The sequence below is a fragment of the Larus michahellis genome, chromosome 21 (assembly GCF_964199755.1).
Source record: "Larus michahellis chromosome 21, bLarMic1.1, whole genome shotgun sequence".
Taxonomy (NCBI): domain Eukaryota; kingdom Metazoa; phylum Chordata; class Aves; order Charadriiformes; family Laridae; genus Larus; species Larus michahellis.
Window position 1 is genome coordinate 3112738 of NC_133916.1, and position 15094 is coordinate 3127831.

Below are 15094 nucleotides of genomic sequence, written 5' to 3' on the forward strand. Positions count from 1 at the left end.
GGACGGCGGGGCTGAGAGAGCCCATTTGCAGCTTTGAAGCAGGAGCTGCGCTGTGCCACAGTGGGATGAGGCTCTGGAAAAGGCCATCAACAACGGTCCCCACCACGTCAGGATTTCAAACGTCCTTGAAGCTTCAGGGGTGGGTTTTCCCCTCTTGGGGCGAACATCTCCTGCTTGGACCTGACCCAAAAGCTGCTGAGTAATCACGAGTCATCTTAGGGGAAGAATAACCCCAAATTCCCGTGCTGTCTTCCCTGTAATACACATACGTAACAACACACACTGTGGTATGCATGATTAGCACCAATTAATGACAACTCATCCTAAGGTCACAGCACCAGGAAGACACTGGACATGCTGAAAGGCAGACTGGCACCGGCACAATCTTATATATCCTCTGCCTTTCCTTACAAATATCTCCCCTGGGATTTCTGCTCCTTTCCAGCCCTCTAAGTTTTCTGTCTTCCTCCAAGAGTTTCCAGGGGCAAGAGCTGACCACTTGTGCTTCTTTTTAGACAAGGGTTTGCTGAGACACGCTTCCTGGAGCGAGCAGGTCACCTGGCCCAAAAGGATGCTCAGGGCTTGCGACGGCAGGGCTGGATCCATCCCGCAGGTGAGTACATCCACGCACATCCGTCCGGAGGCAGCCTGGGTGCAGTGATAACCCCAAGCAGCAGAGCTTCCCCCTTCCCCCCAGTGCTTTCCCAGCTGCTCACCCAGTTTCCCAACTGTCTGGTATCTCAAAACGCAGGTCAATTCTCCATGAAGTCAGGTTTGCATTAGCACTGCCAGTCCCGGCACTGGGATAACTCGCCTTCAGGCATCCCTCTGCTTCAGAGAGGGGAAATCCGAGCAGAGGAGAAGGCTCTTCCTCTGGGCTGAGACTCAGTAGATGGAGCCCATCACCACTCCCCTCCTCGAGGACTTCCCCCTGCCCACATTACATGAGCATCTGCTTGGGCACGTGGGTCTAAACTATATAATTTATTGTTGAGTCCTTTTTCTAGCCAAGCACAAGGTCTCTTCTCAACAGACCCTGCAGCCAAGGCTCCTGTAGCAGGGCATGGAAGTAAAAGCACCTTTAAGGCACGAGCAGACAGAGGGTCCAAACCCAGGGGATGGAGGACGGACACCTTTGCAAACACCGGTGCCTTGCCACCAACACAGCCTGGTCCCACTGGCCCCCTCCCCACAGAGACCCCGATTCCTCCCTGAGGGCAGCAGCCTGGCACTGGGCAGGCAGCAGATCAGGCTCCGCAGCCGCTGCTCTAGTGTCCTGGCAGGTCCACGGCAGCAGCAAGTTGCTCTGTGGGTGACACAGACCTAAGGACACCATCGTGTCAGTTCCCCATACCAGAATAGAGCTTTTCTGCTCAAAAACTCCACTAATCCCTCCCACACGCAGGTGCTGAGGGGTTCAATAAGAGGCACTGCCCCTCTATGCAAACTATCCCATTCAAAGAACGTCTAAAAGCATTTCCCAAAAGCACCCAGGGATTTTTACGTATTCTTATCTTTAACCTGGGAGCATCGCGACTACAGTCTAGGTATCGTAGGGCCTCAAACAAGCAAAAGCAGCCCAGCTCCCCATGCACAGACCTGTTCAGCGGGGATGAACAAGACCCTGCGGGGCGATCTCCAGCCCACAGAGGTGAGCGGCAGCCAGAGGCTGTGGGCTCTGGGTTTGCCCCTCGTATCTCCTTCCAGCAAGGTCCCACCAGCAACGCAGCAGTCTACGGCGACGGCATCTTCCCAGGGCTCCTCCTGAGGCGGAGCTGAACTTGCAGCTCAGATCGCAGGGACCGCGGTCATCTGGATTAATCCACTTCTGGGAGGAAAGCTGCTCAGACCAACTGCTGATGCGGCAAACGTGATTTATTAGATCTGCGCAGGGGACCCAACCACAAAGCAACACCCCAGCCCTCCAGCAAATTCATCTTCATGTGGCCCTAATCTCCCCAGCTGACAGAGACCTGGCAGCTACCAGAGAACCCAAGGGAGAACACGATTCTCTTATGATTAGAAGGCTATTGGGGAAAAAAACTGATGAGAAAGAGGAGTTTTCCTCTTTTGGTTCAGTTTTAATCCCAGGTTGAAAAAAGAAGACGGCTGAGCCATGCCCTGAGCAGCCCAGCCTCACATCTGGGTGTCACCGCCACCAGATTTCAACGCAAAATTGCATCAGCATATTAGGGATGATGTGCGTGTGATTAACAGGTCGTTATCGAAACGCGGTTACCTCCAGGGAGAAGCAGGGTGACTTTTACCAGCTCCCAGCATTGCTGCAGGAGGGGACACAACAACTACTTGGCCATGCCTGCAGCTCCCGTTTGGAGCTCCCCAGGGACATGGACCAAGGCGGGCTGCCTCCTACATGGCTCTGACGGCTGTTGTTTAACGCCCATAGGTGCAGCATTTGTACGTCTCTGCCCACCCAAAGCAGGTTCTCTGCTGACCAATAACAGCACCAAGATGCCACCTGGGGAGTGGAGAGAGCATCTTCTCATGAAACTGGGTCAAAAATCATGGTGGGAGGATGGGGAGGCAGCAGAGTGGACAGATAACCCACGCAACTGCACAAAATTAATGTCCTTAAAAAACCCAAACACACTATTAGGCCAAAGAGGGAATTCCCCTCCCAACTATGAAGAAGACAAAGCTCTACAAACAGAAGAGGAAGCAGACGAGGAACCACTGTCAAATATCGCCAGTAAATCAGCTGAAAATTATACACTGCCTTCTACATGGAGCCTAGGAAACCTTCAAGACAGGCCTTCAGACCTTCCCCTTCACCAACTCATTAATAAATCAGGACAAGGACAGAGCCAGCTCCTGGATAAGGTTCTGATGAACTATAAACCCTGCTGATGTTTTATGCCACGTCCACCTCTTTCCACTGTTCAGGCTGGATTTGAAAGTTCTTGAGAGGGTCAAGAGGAGTCAAAAGTAAAGTTTTCCATGCGGATGCTACCAAACATCGCATAAACAAGCAGTCTCCCCCCAGCATGTCTAGTGTCTCCAGGCTTCGCTTCCAATTCTCCTAACATGACTGTTATCTCGCACGTACACCCCGGAGGAATCCATGGTACACGATAAGCTGCCGCTGAGAGCAAAACCAGGGCTAAGAAGTCTCATTCCACAAGCCAGCATAATGCTTCCCAGCAGAACAGGAAACCCCCCCCCTTGCAGTTTGCAAAGCTTGACTACTGTTTCTTGCAAAAACCACGTAGGCTGGCCCAAAGCGCAGCTCCCAGTACTTCCAGATGAGTTGGAAGTGCAAGCTGCATACGGCAAGTAGCAGCCAAGAACAGCCTGTCAAAATGAGACCGTTGCCTAAAGAAACCAGTGAGGAGTTACAAAACCAAACATCCATCGGGGAGGAGACGCGCACTGCAGCCAGGAGATTTCAAACCATTTATTGCTGCCCAGTCCGTTAGAGATGCTGGGGCTTCCCCCGTGGCGCTCTGGATATACACGGCACACGCGTTCTTCCAGCTCTTCTTCAGCAAGGACACCAGGGAGCTGAGGAGCAGGTGAATTTTGGAGACGAGTTTGTCCTCGGTCATCTTCATGTGACCGACAGCTACAGCCAGACGGAGCATCGGGGACAAGGACACCGAGTTCACTTTGCAGGGAAACTGCGAAGACCGCAGCCTGCTACCTAATAAAGCCAGAAGAGCAGGCTCAGACCTTGATGATCAGGGCACAATTTCTATTTATGTCATGTTTTGGGCAGCCCTACAGTAACTTCAATATACTCAGCCACTAACTCATTGGTATGCAAATACATCAACAATTTGGCTCCCTGGAGGTTTCTTTCCTCCAGCTAATGTAGACTTTGAAGCCTCATCCGTCCACTGTCACCTAAAATAGCTTAAGAGATTCTTACTCTAAAGAAATCTCTGCTCTCAGCGCTAAGAGCATCACTTAATGCTTCGGAGTTTCATTCCTCGGGCTGGATCTAAACACTAATGAGCAAACTTGAAGCGGTAACATGTCACACACCTACATGTTTTATCCCCCCTTCTCCCTTTGTAGATGTAAATGTTTATGAATTTTTAAATAGTTCCTGAAGTATGCAATGCTTCAAAACCTCCATTAGAACTCCAGCACTACCTCCCTCGGAGTCCATCCGCTCTCTCCCCTCTTTATCTTTCCAGTCATCCACCCAGAAGGTGCCCAGACCAGGTTTCCAGTGGGTGTTTTCAAGGACAGAGGTTAAAAATTTAGAAACAGACGTGGTTTTTGTTAGTGTATCACTAAATACCTTGCAATAGGAAGCGCCATTATCCATGTGGAAAACCAGAAGCGTGACACAGAGCAGGGCCGCTTGCGGGCCCCAGCAAGGCAGAAAAAGAGGCAGATTTTTAAGCCAAAAATTCAAGTTTACCAGTTCTTCAGCCAAACCCCACTCTTCTGCACCCTGAGATTTGCAAATCCCAGCAGACCAGACAAAAACCCCAGCAGATCATTGCTCATCACCCAAAAATCAGCCTAGCTGTCGGAGAGAAAGGCTAAGAGAGAACGTCCCACTTGTGCCTTGGCTCGTTCGAGCCAAGATAAAATCCTGATGGGCAATTAAGCACTGATGTGTTAAGGGCATTAAGAACTAAGGACCTGTGAACTCCACCACGTTGTATTGCTTGCTCTGGGCCACCACAATGCTAGAAAAACACGTGAAATATGGAGGTTTTGGCGAAGATGACTCTTCACCGTAGGCGCCAGGCTGCCACTGGGAGCGAGGAGAGGGAGGTTTGCCAGCTTTAGGCAGACCTGGAGCCACGAAGGAGCAACCTGCTTCATGGAGGGCAGATGCCAGGAAGACATCGTACAGACCTGGAGCCATGAAGGAGCAACCTGCTTCACGGAGGGCTGGTGCTGGGAAGGCATCGTACAGCTCAGCTGTGAGAAACAAAATAAGGGCACACACAGGAAATATCGCAGCGGTGCCACTCCATTTTTTTTATTTTTTTTTTTTTTAAAACCAGAAAGTGGATCTAAGTTGGTTCAAACACGTAGGGACACCTGCAAACCAGGCTGACGAGACACATGGATGTTGAGTCAAGCTCTTCAGATGTGGAGAGTTATGAGATGCTGGTGCAGGGCAGGAGACACCACGTCACCCAGCAACTCATCAAGCCAAAGGGGACCTGAAAGCAGAGAGGGCTTTCTGCTTCTTCTCATTGCTGGTGGGGTAATATGGGGACCGGCTTGACAGAAAACCCTTTTTTATAAGGGAAAATACAGGGGAAATGGGCAACATTCCCTCTCTGAAGGGAAACGGCAGCTGGTCTCAGGCCCACGATCACTGCAGCCCACCTTCAGGCATCCTTCAACTGCTTGCGTGCCAACAGCACTCCGCCATTAATGCAAAAATCACAAGATCTTTTGTTTTCCTGATTAAAAAACACCTTTTGGGCACAAACCCTCTCCAGAAGAGTCACCTTCATGCAGTCACCCCTCTCCAGGCGATGCACAGCCCAGTCACCCCCCAGCGCCAGCCCCGACCCAGCTGCCCACACGGCCGGAGACCTGGAGAGGAGAGGAGGCGACCCGCTGCCCTCGGACGCCCTGCAGCCCAGCCCCTCCACAGCTCCTCCTCTGCCGCCATCTTGGGAGAGGCGGGGAGGGAGGCGCCATCTTGAGCGTGGCGGAAGGGGGGGGGGGGGGGGGCGGGGGCGGGCGCCATCTTGAGCGTGGCAGGGGGAAAGGAGGCGCCATCTTGAGCGTGGCGAGGTGCCCATGGCTGCAGACCTGGGACAGCCCAGAGAGACACCAGACACGGAGCTGACTGAAAGCGTATTCATTGTTTAAGCAAGAAAACTCTCATCTTCAAGCCTCAGGGCGTGTGTGGGGCCAGGATGGCATCACCTAGTGACAGCGTGCCTCAAACCTGGCCAGCCGAGCGTAGGGTGAAGCACTGGTGCCCTGCGTGCTGCAGCTCACGCTCGCTGGGTCTCCATCACGCTGGCGGTGAACCAACCCCAGTAAGGAACTGGGCTGCAGCTACCACCAACTAACGTGCATCTTCCAGCCAAGGAAGCCATCGCCTTGCGGTCCCCTTTGGTGTTCACCTGGGAGGAGGATGGAGAAAGAGGAGAGAAATGACGAAAAGGGAAACTCACCGCCAACCGTGCTGCGGCACGGCTTCTGCCAGCACTCGGTGCTTTCCCACCACCCGGGACAGACCAGGAGCACGGAGGCTGCCGTCCCCCACAAGAGAGGCCCCATCCTGGAGGGCACAGCACCCATCTCACCTGGCTCCTTCCAGCACAGCCTGCAGCGATTTCTTCAGAGCCGCGTTGCTCCAATCCAGAGCGGCGGCCAGACGGCTCCGGTGGGCTGGGGTGACCTGGGACGGAGAGGAGCAAGGTGCTCAGTGAGCTGCACTGCCTGGAGCCCACCCGAGAGCCCTGGGCCAGCTCCTGGCTCAGCTGCAGCCCCGGCTGCCAGCTCACCCAAGCCTGGTCCTACTCACCTGGCTTTGGTACATGGTGAGCACGGCCGTCACCAGCTTGGCATAATTCAGCGACGTGGCGAAGGCTGGGGCCTGCCGGCACAGAGTCAGGACCAGGAGATCGAAGAGCTCGGGGGGCAGCACCTCCTGGAAGAGAGCCACAAGCAGGGAGGGAGAGCCAGTCCTTGCTCCAGCGGGGCTGAAGCTGGCAAGGAAACCTGGGGGACACAAGAGGGATCCCCTCACCTGCCGCCCCAGCACAGCCTGCACTACTGGCAGGAGCTTCTCTGACAAAGGCAACTCCAGGACTTGGCTGCAAAGGGCGGTGAAGAGGAGATGAGATGCTCACACGGCCTCGATGGTGCTCCCAAGTGGCCAGAGCCAGCCAGACCCATCGAGGCAGGTGTGAGGGCAGAAGTAGAGCTGTCACCCCTGTAATCTCGTTAATCATTTACCTTAGAACCAGCCTCACAGAGTCTGGCTCCAGGCACTCCTCCACGAGCTCACACACCAGCTTGGTCTGCTCAGAACCTGCAAGGGAAAAGCAGAAGGGGGAGAGCCTCCAGAGGCTGCCAAATCCATGGCGACGTGCCTGACCCTTTTCTGGCCACCCCTTCACCCAAGGATACATCCCAGTTGGGACACCCAGAAACCAAGTAGTGCCCCCTTCTACTGTTCAGGATAATCCAGCTTCCTTTTCCCATCTGCAGCAAGGGTTCAATTAGCACCAAACCCTAGGAAAAGGGGATCCTACTGTGGCAGGGATTCACGTAGGATGCTTCTCATGCCAGCAGAGCCACCACGCAGCAGCTTTGGCCCCAGCATTAGGAGTTGGCAGGAATCCTCAAGTCCATGGAAGGATGGCAACTGTCCCCAGCCTGGCCTCCCCTCCCTCTCAGGCATCTGTAAACCCATCTCCCATCCTGACTCCCAAGTGTTCACCTGCCCAGGAAAAACCAGCACCATCCCTCTGTGGTTCCTAACAAACGTTTTGGGCGACAGCAGACAGCACTCTGCTGTTAGGGCTTCCCTTCCTGCTGGATGCAGCTCACGGCCGCTCTCCATCTCCCTCAGCTGCTCCCAGAAGCAGCCATGCCTCCTTGCGATCCCATCACACCTTCCCCCGGCTCCCGCAGGACCGCGGCCACCAGGACTCGACAGAAGGGCTGGGAATACTTGGAGCAAAATGAAGCGAGGGCAGCCATGAGGTGACGGGAGGGCGGCTGGGTGAGGGACAGGACCTACGGACAGAAAAGGCAGGAGATAGGGATGGCAGTGAGGGGAAACGGGGTGCAGGAAAGCTCTGCCCCCACACTTACTCGCCTGAGAAAGAGCTGCTCTGCCAGGACGGTTGCGCTGGTGTAGCTGAGATCAGGGGTGAGAGCCAGCAGCCAGCCACAGAAACGCACCAGGAGGTGCTCCGGGCACGTGGAAAGCTGGAGAAAGGAGCACAGCCCCTCGAGCTGGGGACAGCAGAGGGGACAGGGACATTAGGGACAGCAGCAGGCCCTCCGCGGCACCGGTGGTTGCAGCAAGGATGCTGAGGCTCACCTGGCCGGGAGAGGAGTTGTTCAGGACGTGCAGCTCAGGCGGAATGCTCAGCTCTGAGTGCTGCAGGGAAACACGGTCCTTGAGTAACACACCAAATAAACCAATGCACAAAATACAGCTCCAGGGCTGTTCTCTTCCCTACCGCACCCCACTTCGGCCAGCACGGACCCCGCAGCCTGCCCGTCATACAGCATATCCCTGGAGGTGGAGGCAGGTATTAGTACCTGAGCCCAGAAGAGGTGGCAGCAGGGCTTTTTATCCCCCTCCAGTTGTCCCTGTGAAACCCATCTCCTCCCCGTCCCTTCCAGGAGAGAGATGGAAGCAACCGCTTACGTTGGACTCCTTCTGCAGCAGCACTTTCAGCCTCTGTCCATGCACCTGAGGAAAATGAGACGAAGGAAACAGAAATCAGGCTGTAAAGACTCACTGGCTGGAAGGGGACAGGAAATCCTGCCTCGTACCTGGAGAAAGGACTGGACCTCCGTTGCCTGCTCTGCCTGGGAAATCTTCCTGGGATCTCTGGCCGCATCCTGCTGGGAGCTTTCCAGAGCAGCTCCGGCTGGGCTCTGAGCAGATTTGTCCCCCGAAATCTCCCCAGGCGTCTCCTCTTCCACCTCTGCCGCATCCACATTCCCACCCTCCTGGGTTCCCAGGGGCTCAAACGTCGCCTCCTCCAGCAGCGATCTCTTCCCTTCTCTCTCCTCATCCAACTCCAGACTCTCCTCCGACGCTTTCTTGCGCTTCCCATCTTGAAGCACAGAGTCAGCCATATCCCCAGACGCACCGGGATGCTTGCTGAAGCACCAGTTTAGTTTCCTTTGCCCCTCTGGTTTGTTCTGGGCAATTTTCTGGCACAGGCACCTAATCTGCTGCCGGCACGCAGAAGACAAGGGAGCGGGAGGTGGGGAGCGCTCCTCTCCCCTCAGTCCCTGCCGGAGCAGATCCCTCAGCGTCCGCACCCAGGGATCCACCTGGGAATCCTGCTGCACGGCCTGGAGCAGCCGGCCGAGGCAGCCCCCCGGCACCACGTCTTGCACCACGAGGAGCAGGGAGAAGAGGTTTCTCTGGCACATGACGGGGAGCAGCAGCAGGCGTGGCTTGCTAGAGAAAGGGAGAAAAGGGAGAGGCGACACATCAGAGCAAAGCCCCGAGACCTTATTGCCAACCCGCCCCGCGGAGCAGGGTCTAACGGGGCTGTGAAGTGAGAGAAGGAAGCAAACACCTTCACCAGCTTTTGCAGACACAAGCTGGAAGGTCCCTGCTACGATCCCAACTTCACGTATGGACCGCCGCACTGGGGGGAAGAGGATGCACGGTGCCGAATTGGGCACCCGACGTGCCAAACCTCCCACAAAACACCGAATTCTGGAAACAGGTCTGACTCACACAGCCAGGGCTCCCTCCGGCCCCTCCAGCGTGGGCTCCTCGGCGCACAGGGCTGCGGTGAAGGCCTGCCAGGGAAACACCTGCCCCGGTCCCCTGGGGACCCGCTGCAGCATTCGGAGGGCAGCCAGCGTCCCGGAGGAGCCAGAGGCAAGTGTGTGGAGCAGGAGGCGGCACGGCTTGTCAAAGCTCTGCAGCCAAGGGGGGTCCATCGCTGCTGGGGGGGGTTCACAGCCGCCTGCAAGGAAATCAGGGACAGCCTGACGTGGGTCACACCGAGAAGGGTGCAGAGAGGACCGGCACATCCAGGACCCAGCCAGGCTCTGGAGCAAACCTGGGGTCTTCCCTCACCAGCTGCAGTTTTGGGGGCTGCCCTTACCTGTGCGCAGGGGGTTACCCTCATCACCTGAGGATGCAGCAGCTTTACCGGGGACCACAGCGGGGCCAGAGCACCGGGGGCTCCTCTAAGCCCTCCAAAACCGCTTCACCCACAGCTCCTCCATCACCAGCTCAACGCTCCCACCGCTGCCTTCCCGGGGGGGCCGAGAAGGAAGCCCCCCCCGACTGCTGCTGGCGGTGGATCCCCCCGCCCCTCTGCCGCCCCTTCCTCCAGGAACAGACCGGCCCTGACCCCCCCGGGACCCGCAGCCACCCGGCCCTGGGGCTGGCCGTGCCACTGCCCCGGTTATCAGCTCCCGTCCCCCGGTAAACCACGCCGCGAGCAGCCGCTGGCCCCCGGGGTGGCCCGCACCGGGCAGACGCTCACCTGGGAGGGAAGGCGGAGGGCAGGGGAGGGCAGGGTGCCCGGGATCCCCCCGCCCCAACCTCCGTGGACCGCCCGGTGTCCCGGATCCCACCCGCGCCACCCCCGGCACAGGCAGCGCGCGCCGCTTCCGCGCCCGCCCCCCTGGAAAAGCGCGCCGCGTATGCAAATTACCCCACATGCAAAATTCATGAATTATGCAAATTAAACCTTAAACACACACACCCCCCCCAGCTCCAGCCCCGGGAAGGAGAGCTCCCAGGCAGCGTTACGTTACACAGCACTTTTTATTTGGCTAAAAGCAGTTTAAAAGAGTACCCCACAGCTTCCCGGCTCCCCCCACCCCAGCTCCTCCCGCATTAAAAACCCCCGCTGCCCCCCAGCACCCATCCCAGCCCCCCGCCCCACCTCCCGCGAGGTCTCCCACGGGTGCAGAGCACCACACCATCAAGGAGGAGGGGGCAAGAGAAGAAGCTGGGAAGCTGTGCCCCACCACCCCGAGACCCCTGCAGCTTCGTCACCCCCCCCAGCTTCCTGGGGGGAGCGGGAATGCCAGACCTGCTGGGGGTTCCGCCATCGACACGGGGGTGGCTGATAAATACCAGCCAGGCTATTTTCCCATCCCACCCCACCCCTGCAACACCCTCTATGCCCAGGAGCCACCCCAAACCAGTGCTGGGAGCAGCTAAACACGTCAAAAATAGATGCTTCTCCCTCCCAGAAGATACTTCCTTGCCACCAACAGCACCCAGGCCCAGCGGGGCATCCCCCATGGCTTAGTCCGAGTCGCTGAAGTCCACAAGGAGCACCTCGTGGTCGTATCTTGTGTACCGAAAGCCCGTCTCCATCAGTGAGAACGCCCATTCCAGCACACAGAGCTCCTCGTCCTCCTCATCATCGCTCTCCGAGGGAGAAGGGCTAAACTCCTGCGGCCCAGGAGGGAGGATGAGCCCTGGCCTCCAGCCACGTGGCACAGCCATGCAAGTGCCCCAACCCCCCAGGATGTGCCCCCCCACTTACAACGGGCATCCTCCGCCGCTGCTGTCTGCGTCGTGGCAGCCGGCCGGCGGGCAGCTCGTGCAGGTAGATGCAGTCCGACTTGAACGGACAGCGGCCGCGGTTCCGCACAAAGAACTTGCACCTGATTTTCCTGTAGGATTCAAAGCCCAGTTGTGAGTGCAGCCCCTGGAGCAGGACAGAACCTGCAGCGCCGCACACTCACCCTGTCCGCGCCTTGAAGGTATTGATGAGCTTCTCCTTCTCAGCCACGTCCGAGACCCAGTATTTGTGGGGGATGTAGTAACTGGAAGTGACCCGGCACTCCGGGCAGGCCCTGGGTGAAGGCAATGGGTGGGTCTCCCAAAAAGGGAGCTCAGCACCCAGGCTGGGTGGTCCCACCACCACGGCCTCATCCAGCATCCCCATCCCTATCACAACTCCCAAGCAACTGTTGCCAAAGGAAAGTGGCTCCAATCCCAAAGCTGCATCGCCAGACCCAAGGAAGGATTTCAGGCTGCTGGTGATGACCCATGCCGCGTCCCCCATCCCCACTCACTTGATGACCACGCTCTGGAAGTCCCGGCTGCGACGCCACTTGCGGATACAGCCCACGCAGTACGCGTGGCTGCAGTTCGGGAGGATGCCAAAGAGCCGCTCCTCCGGCAGCGGCTTCTCGTACACCCTGTCCATGCAGATGCCGCACACCACGGCCTCGCTGCGGGCCCTCAGCACCGCGGTGGGGACCGGGGCTGCTGCAGCGCCCGGCTCCGTGGGGACCTGCAAGCAGAGCACCACGGCATTGCAACCCCCCGGCTCCCTCACTGGCCCAGCCTAGGGGACCAACGTGGGACGACAGGGACTGCCCAGCCACCGGAGACCCCCAAGCCCACCTCTGCAGGGTCAGTCCACGTCGTTGTCTCCACCGCCGCCCCTCTGGGGTCAGTGGAATTTGGATCCAGTCCCCGCCTTCGTGGTTGGGAGCCTGCGGGCAGGAGAGCTCTTTCTTAAGAGGGGAAAAGCACGTCCCGGCCCATCATCAAAGAGGCAGACCGGCTGCTCGGAGGGCACAGGCTTCGCAGTTAAGGTCTGCACCCTAAAAAAGCTGCTACAGAGCTTTCCACAGCCCCAGCTGGGCCCTGCCCAGAGATGGAGGGAGGAGGATTTGGGCCAATGGCAGACACATGCACAGGGTGCCCCACCGTGACCACCCCAGTACCCTCAGCCCCACTGGTCCCCCCTGGCGCTCTAGCACCCACCTGAGGCACCCCGAGCTTGTGCAGGGACAAATTCTCCACCGATGGCCCCACGGGGGACATTATCAGGTGCTGGAATGTTCTCCTTGTCTTTCTCTTCCTCCTCAATCTCCATGCTTCGGAACTTGAAGGCCACGTGTGTCACGCAGGGGACGGGGTGGGACGAGCTGTGTCGGGCTCCCCCCCAGCCCCGGGCCAATGCCACAGGCCCACTGCGGGGCTCTGAGCCCCAGCGGCCGGGGGGCACGGTGCCGTAGCGGGTCCCCACTGGCACCGGCTCATCTTGGATGTGCTGGTAGCTGGAGGAGCCCGGGGACAGAGAGACAGAGGGTCCCATCAGCCCAGCATGGTGCCTCCTGGCTCCCAGCCCATCCTCGTGGCATCAGGCCCCCTCCCCGCTGCCCCTTACCTGCACCGCTCTCCGTAGCTGCAAAACCCACTCTGGAAGTACCTGCAGACCTGGGCTGACTTTCTGTCATGCGAGAAGCGGCAGTTCTGGCCCCAGCGACAGGATCCGCGGGCAAAATCCCTGAGAGATGGAGAAACAGCGTGGCAGGGGGCAGCCCCACTCCCCCAGCCACCCCCCCATCCCCACCTTTGCCTGCACGGGACCATATTTTCAGAGCCCCCGGGCTGGTTTCTGGGCTAAGGAGCCCTTGCCCTCTCCCTGCCCCATTGTGCCTGTCACGGGGCTGGAGTGGCCGCAGCGCCTGTCATTTTGTCACCAGATCCAGAGGCTTCTCTTCCCCTTGAGGACACCAAATAGCGTTGAACAGGGCTCGGCACACAAATCCCGTTGCAGTGATTTGTGTCTCTCCGGAATTGCCAGGGTGACAGCATACTTTTTCCAAATACTTTGCTACTTTATGCACTTGTTCAGTGGGTGAGGTTCCAAAATATCGGAGGTTCCTACTGTCCCAGGTATCCCATGCTATTCCACCCACCCTGCTACGAAGCCTCAGGGCAGATCTCTGGGTGTTATTCGTAAATAGTTGTTTAACCTTAAACAAGACATAGCGATAGGAGCACGCTGCCTTTAACACCCCACGGATATTCAGAATTCTCAAGAGTTGTTGTAACCAACCTGGAGGAGGAAGGGAAGATGAAGGAGTGGGGAAAAGCGTCCCCCCCCCTTGCCTCCCTCCTAGATTGGCTCTCCAAGGAAAAAAGATTAGTAATAGTTTCCCAGAGAAATTTAACACGCTCTGGTCAGATCTGTCGTTATCTCAACCCTTCGCGTCCCACGCAGGGCACCAGAAAGGGCTGTTGTGATTTCACCCGGCAGCTGAACACCCCGCAGCCGCTCGCTCACTCCCACTCCCGCCGCGGGACCGGGGCGGGGGGAGAATCGGAGGCGGTGGCGGGGTGCGTGTGGGGGGAAGGTAAAACTGGTGGGCTGAGAAAAAGACAGTGTGAGAGGACAGACAAGGAAGGGGAAATAATAATGTAAATTAATAATATGATATAATAATATATTTTATTATTATACTACCAATCAAGCCATGCACAATGCGGCTGCTCACCACCCGCTGACGGATGCCCAGCCCGTCGGTGGCGGGGCAGGAGAAGCTGAAAAAGTCCTTGACTTGGTGGAAGCTCCGCTCGGCAACAACCCAAACACCCCCGATTTATCCACTTTATTCTCATCCCCAATCCCAAACACGGCACCGTTATCAGCTACTGGGAAGCGAACCAACTCCATCCCAGCCCCAACCGGGACGCTCGCCCAGCCTTATCTCCCGGCTAACTGCAAAGCTAACGAAGCCCGGGGCTGGGCTGGGCTGGGCCGGGGGGGCCCAGTGGCCACTGCACAAGGCTGGGGGCTCCCCCCCGGGGCTGGGGGGAGCGTGGAGACAAACCGGGGGTGCGGAGGGCTGGCGCAGCCCCCCCGGCTCCCCATGGGGACACGGAAAGGGACAGGGGTCCCCCGGCTCGGGGGTGGCAGGAAGGGGGTGCCCGGCAGGGGTGCTGCTAGGGGCTCCCAGCCGCGGAGGTGGTGGTGGTGGGGCAGCCGGACGGACAGGCTCTGTCCCCCCCCAGCCCCACGCCGTCCAGGGGAAGCGGGCGGGGAGGGGTTCCAAGGCATCCCAGACCCCCCTCTGCGTCCCCCAGCCAGAGGCTCCCACCCCATCTCCACCCCAATTCCCCCAAAACTGCTCCCAGCCGCCCGCCCCCCCCCCCCAAGTCCTACCTGCACAGGGGTCTCAGACAGCCCCCCCGAGCCCTTAACGCCCCAGATGCCACCAGCGAGCCCGGCTCCATCTTCTCCCCAGCGGCCGAGAGGGCGGGGCGACCTCCCAGGGCTATTTATGGCCTCGGAGGGGCCCGTGGGCGCAGCCAGGTAACCGTCCGTCACCTGCCCGGCGGCCACAGCGGCTTAATCCCCGCCCTGCCGCCCGCCCCCCCCGGGCCAGCGGGGCTGCCTGTGCCCCCCAGCCGCAGGGGGGAGGCTGGGGGCGATGGTACGGCTTCCCCCGGGGTGGAACGGGGCGGAGGAGAGGGAAGCCTGGGGCGGGGGGGGGTGTCTGCAGCTGCTCCCCGCAAACTTTGGGGTGTTTGGACCCGGCCAAGAGCAGAGCCCGGTGCCAGCACACGGGTCCCCGAGCCCGTGCTCGCCCAGGTTGTCCCCAAGCCCATCCTCGCCCATCTTGGGGTGGGCTCCACTCCAGCACATGGCCACATTGTCCC

At 58.4% G+C, this 15094-nt stretch overlaps 2 protein-coding genes across 5 annotated transcripts; both read right to left on the minus strand.

Annotated features, from left to right (window-relative positions):
* Positions 1 to 4937: 4937 nt before the first annotated feature.
* On the minus strand, positions 4938 to 10454 carry FANCE (FA complementation group E). Of its 4 annotated transcripts, none has more exons than XM_074564459.1 (12): positions 10158 to 10454; positions 9395 to 9629; positions 8470 to 9109; positions 8342 to 8386; positions 8009 to 8068; positions 7777 to 7920; positions 7575 to 7698; positions 6913 to 6988; positions 6704 to 6770; positions 6479 to 6604; positions 6258 to 6352; positions 4938 to 6074 (listed from the first exon to the last, which is right to left on the minus strand). In XM_074564459.1, the coding sequence occupies exons 1-12, from the start codon at positions 10333 to 10335 to the stop codon at positions 6071 to 6073; spliced, it is 1794 nt and encodes a 597-aa protein (XP_074420560.1). In that variant the 5' UTR covers positions 10336 to 10454; the 3' UTR covers positions 4938 to 6070. The 4 variants fall into 4 exon arrangements, 3 of the variants coding, with proteins under 3 accessions (XP_074420560.1, XP_074420559.1, XP_074420561.1); XR_012584373.1 differs by having other exon boundaries at positions 4982 to 6074; positions 7400 to 7698; XM_074564458.1 differs by having other exon boundaries at positions 6479 to 6770.
* Positions 10425 to 14747, minus strand: LOC141733706 (uncharacterized). Its single transcript, XM_074564462.1, has 8 exons — positions 14598 to 14747; positions 12816 to 12935; positions 12410 to 12705; positions 12044 to 12135; positions 11710 to 11930; positions 11377 to 11487; positions 11175 to 11304; positions 10425 to 11080 (listed from the first exon to the last, which is right to left on the minus strand). Exons 1-8 carry the CDS (start codon positions 14666 to 14668, stop codon positions 10931 to 10933), a joined length of 1191 nt encoding a protein of 396 aa, XP_074420563.1. The 5' UTR covers positions 14669 to 14747; the 3' UTR covers positions 10425 to 10930.
* Between the last annotated feature and the right edge of the window lie 347 nt (positions 14748 to 15094).